General features: G+C 45.8%; 1 protein-coding gene across 1 annotated transcript in view; it reads left to right on the top strand.

Moving 5' to 3' along the window:
* Positions 1-5,000, top strand: part of LOC122257218 (uncharacterized) — a 35,148-nt gene that overhangs the window by 29,985 nt on the left and 163 nt on the right. The window contains exon 7 of the mRNA XM_086554414.1: positions 2,885-5,000. This exon is cut by the window's right edge and continues 163 nt beyond it. Within this exon, the coding sequence (XP_086410540.1) occupies positions 2,885-4,071 (1,187 nt within the window). The 3' untranslated portion in view covers positions 4,072-5,000. The remainder of the gene's footprint in view (positions 1-2,884) is intronic.

Below are 5,000 nucleotides of genomic sequence, written 5' to 3'. Positions count from 1 at the left end.
CATAACAGCATCCATAACAGCCGTTCCATAACAGCATTCATAACAGCCATTCCATAACAGCATCCATAACAGCCGTTCCATAACAGCATTCATAACAGCCGTTCCATAACAGCCGTTCCATAACAGCATCCATAACAGCATTCATAACAGCCATTCCATAACAGCATTCATAACAGCCGTTCCATAACAGCATCCATAACAGCCGTTCCATAACAGCATTCATAACAGCCATTCCATAACAGCATTCATAACAGCCGTTCCATAACAGCATCCATAACAGCCGTTCCATAACAGCATCCATAACAGCCGTTCCATAACAGCATTCATAACAGCCATTCCATAACAGCATCCATAACAGCCGTTCCATAACAGCATCCATAACAGCCGTTCCATAACAGCATTCATAACAGCCATTCCATAACAGCATTCATAACAGCCGTTCCATAACAGCATCCATAACAGCCGTTCCATAACAGCATCCATAACAGCCGTTCCATAACAGCATTCATAACAGCCATTCCATAACAGCATTCATAACAGCCGTTCCATAACAGCATCCATAACAGCCGTTCCATAACAGCATTCATAACAGCCGTTCCATAACAGCCGTTCCATAACAGCATCCATAACAGCATTCATAACAGCCATTCCATAACAGCATTCATAACAGCCATTCCATAACAGCATTCATAACAGCCGTTCCATAACAGCCGTTCCATAACAGCATCCATAACAGCATCCATAACAGCATCCATAACAGCCGTTCCATAATAGCATCCATAACAGCCGCTCCATAACAGCATCCATAACAGCATCCATAACAGCATCCAGGAGCTATTCCATGTTCTCTCGTACTGTGGTTCGCTGTCGACATGCTGCACGTGCGTCACAGCAACCATTAATGCTGTTAAGTTGCCTTTTGATATTTGTCATCAGCACAGAGATACGATTATCAATGGGACTCAGAGACAGGAAATATGGAAGAAGTTTTTTTTTTTTTCTTTTTTTTTAATGCAATGTCGGGAAATTCTGATTCAGTGCCCTTCTGGATCATTGCATCATCCATTTTGAAACCTGTCATATATTTCTTCGCTTTGCAATAGGTATCGTAATATGTGTAAGCGTAATAATCCAATTTTGATGTGTAATAGTAAGGGTTTGTTATCATCAGAAACATTTTTTTTTTTTTTTTTTTGTACCATAACATCGCCAGAATGATCAAAGTTTCTAATGATATAATGCCATAAATACGTTTTGTGTTTGTCCTTGGTCACTGAATTATGTATTTGTCCGATTGTTTTTTTTTGTTTGTTTGTTTGTTTTTGTTTAGTCAGGTGTGGGTTGGTTTAATGTTATTTATTTGTGTGTTTACAACTGTGGAAATTGTTCCGCTTGTGTGAGAGTCGTTTGATTTCTGTTATATATATATATATATATATATATATATATATATATATATATATATATATATATATATATATATATGTATATATATATATATGGCAGATAAACCCAGTATACACAAAATAGATTTATTGAAAATGAGACGACAGTTTCAAGATCCATCTCGGTCCCATCTTCAGGTCGGGATGAACATAAAAAATAAAATGAAATAAAACACATGATGAGCAAAACAGGAAGTGACAGAAAAGTGATAAATAGGAGAAAAAAATTGCAAATAGTAGAATAGTAAAAGAACACGATGAAATGAAATGAGAAGGAATGAAAACATAACTTCGTCAACAATTAGCGAATATGTAGCGGAAACGTAGCGTCTTTTTTACGCTTGCAAATGCTCGCGCTTTCAACCGGTCTTAAAAATTCCTTTATATTCGAGGGGCTTTCGACATTGCGACGCCATTTTGTATATGTATTTTTTTATTATTATTTTTTTTTTATGTGAACTTTATGCATTTTGCGAATTAGTGAGATGAAGGTATATGTCTTTTTTTTTTTTTGGGGGGGGGGGTCTGAATGTTTTTGTTGTTTTTGTTGTTGTTTTATATCTTTATTATCTATGTCTATCTATTTGTTTGTTTGTTTAATGCTTCTTCGTTTAACTCGCACTGTAAATATTTGAAATTCTATTTGACCTTTTTCTTCATATATATATATATATTTTTTTTTACCCCTTTTATCCTATTTCAAAATATGGATTAAGAGATTAACTTGAAATCGAATGAATAATCCACACTCTCATTTTTTTTATTCACGAATAAAAAAAATGGAAATATAAAAACGAAGACAAATCCATTTTTTTTTAAATTCATTCTATTCGATCAAGTGAATTCAAAAGGTTATCCAGATACTCCATATAATAAATTCAACCATCATTCTTTTCCTTTCATTAAAAATCACAAAGAAATTATAATAATAATAATAATAATAAGGATAATATCACTATGCAGTTTTATTCGTCTCTTTTTGTATATCAGTCCGATATATTATTTATTTAATACATAGTTATAATGCTGGAATTATATCGAAAAAGATGGGTATGTGTGATTTATTTTTTTTCTCTCCTTTTTGTCATGGATATTGTGAATTCATTTGTGTGTGTCTATCAGTTTATTTATTTATGTATTTGTAAGCTATGATGCATGTGCTTGAGAAGGGAAGAGATAAGGGGAATAAGAAAAAGATACTGTAAAAGAGAGAGAGAGAGGGGGGGGGGGGGGGGGAGAGAGGGAGAGAGAGAGAGAGAGAGAGAGAGAGAGAGAGAGAGAGAGAGAGAGAGAGAGAGAGAGAGAGAGAGAGAGAGAGAGAGAGAGAGAGAGAGAGAGAGAGAGAGAGAGAGAGAGAGAGAGTGAGAGAGCGAGAGAGCGAGAGATAGCCCGAGAGGCCACGCAGAGCGAGCGGCTCCTGACTTCCTTTCCCTTTCCAGGCTTCGTGATCGTGGCTGCGTGCGTGATGACCTTCGAGGCCCGTGACAGCGCCGCCAAGATCGTGCCGGCGCGGTTTCGCAAGACGTTCCCGGAGCGCAGCAGCCGCCAGGAGGAGTCGGGCGTGCGGAACTCGGCGTGCCAGACCAAGTGGGAGACGCTGGGGCTGTACGGCTCGGAGCTGATGCGGCAGAACGGCCGCGAGCTGTCGCGCCGCGCCATGACCTTCGCCTTCATCCAGTTCTCCAAGAACCTGCAGACCAGCATGGACTCCGCCGCAGAGTACTACGACTCGCGCGGCTCGCGGCCGCAGCTGGTCAAGTGCCCGTCGGCGCCGTCGCTCGTGCGCCCCTTCCAGCAGGAGTCGCGGCGCGTGGCGGAGGCGCCGCGAGTGCTGCGGGTTGCGGCGCGCCCCGCACAGCCCCCCACCAGCCCCCGCCGCCGCCTGGCGCCCAACAACGGCCTGCCGCGGCAGACCATGTCGGTGGACAACCCCGCCGTGCGCGAGGTCTACACGGCTGCTTACCCCGCCTTCATCGGCGAGCGCGGCGACGAGGACCTGGAGCTGGGCGCGTCGGCCACGGGCGTGCACCGCACCGGCAGCGAGGCGTCGCTGGCGCTGGACCTCCACCTGCCGCAGTGCTCCGTGACGCTGGCCGTGCGCGACCAGAGCCGCTCGCCCAGCAACGCGCGCACCGACTACGACGACATGTCGCCGGGCAGCCCGCTGCTGGACCCCGACCTGGAGGCGGCCGGGCCGTCGGGGCTGTCGTGCCTCAAGGTGGACAAGCAGACGTCCACCTCCGACCACCTGGCGCTCAACCTGCTGGGCATCTCCAGAGAGACCTGGGGCTCCCGCGACGCCACCGCCATGTCCAGCCGCGCCACCAGCGGCGGAGGATCCTTCCGGGAGCCGCGGCGGCCGCGTGCGTCGCGCCGCGTGCGTCGCAGTGAGACCATCGACACGGCCACCGCCGCGGCCCGCCGCACCCACGTGCGCCACCACAGCAGCTCCGGCAAGCACGGCTCGGTGCGCAGCGGCGCCTCCAGCAGAAGCGCGACGGAAGCGCGGCGCCTACAGAACAGCCGCAGCGAAACGGCGCGGCGACACCAGTTCCTCCGGCAGCAGAAGGTGGAGTGCGGGGAATCTCAGGAACACATCGACTCGCGAGGACACTTCAACGTGTAGCAATAAGACCACAGGATCTCCTTCCTTCCTTCGGCCGTTCGCCGTCAGTGAGGAACCGCACAGCTGCGGCGAGCGTTGTCCTCTCTGGTTGAAAAAGTTGCAATAACACCGGTACCCAAACGCCTTGGGACTACTGGGAACTGTAACCTGCAATAAGCAATATTGACGAAGTCGGCGGCCGAGTGAGGAGCCACCAACGATGCAGGAGGGCCACGATTGCTTCGGTGTTCTGGAGTAAAAGTGCCACCTTATGAAAGCGTGGCCCGGTGCCAGGAGTGAAAAGGAGAAAACCACACGAGGAAGCACACATTGACGTCTCATGAAACGGATCACACGCACAGCAAGAATGATTGCAGCAGCATTGTTGTTCTCTTGGGGACTAAATCGCCACGTGATCAAGACTGGTTGTTGCCAGCATCACGTTCAGTGGATACCAATGCCATTTGTCATCCTAATCACAGCTGCAGTTGGTGCTAGTGCCACACAATGCCAATACGAGTGTCATTTCATACAGTGGGCGTCAATGCCTTTTGATACATTAGGTGCCGATGTCAATTACTATTGTAGTGGGTGCCAGTGCCATTAATCATAGTAGGTATCATGGTCGCACAATAACCTAGAAATTGCCATATGTCGATGGCATTACTTAGATCCGATGCCATAACCAAAAAGTTAAAAAAGGTAACAGTGTTAAGGATACAAGTGTCAATATCTTATCTTGAGGATATGACAAGAAAAAATGAAAAATGAAACGTTATTGCATAAAGAAGTGAGCAACATTTTTTTAATGATACAGTCGGCACCACTGTAACATAATGTAACATACCATTTATTAGCTGAGAGAATGTGTTATACCAATATAATAAGTCGGTGATTTTTTAAAGATAACAATGTGTTTCTGGCGCGGCAGCACTATCAGTGATTTATAC

This window comes from Penaeus japonicus, unplaced genomic scaffold (genome assembly GCF_977035675.1).
Source record: "Penaeus japonicus unplaced genomic scaffold, GWHDUDI00000001_assembly GWHDUDI00000029, whole genome shotgun sequence".
In the NCBI taxonomy this organism is placed as follows: Eukaryota; Metazoa; Arthropoda; class Malacostraca; order Decapoda; family Penaeidae; genus Penaeus; species Penaeus japonicus.
This window is presented reverse-complemented; position numbering and strand designations above follow the sequence as displayed.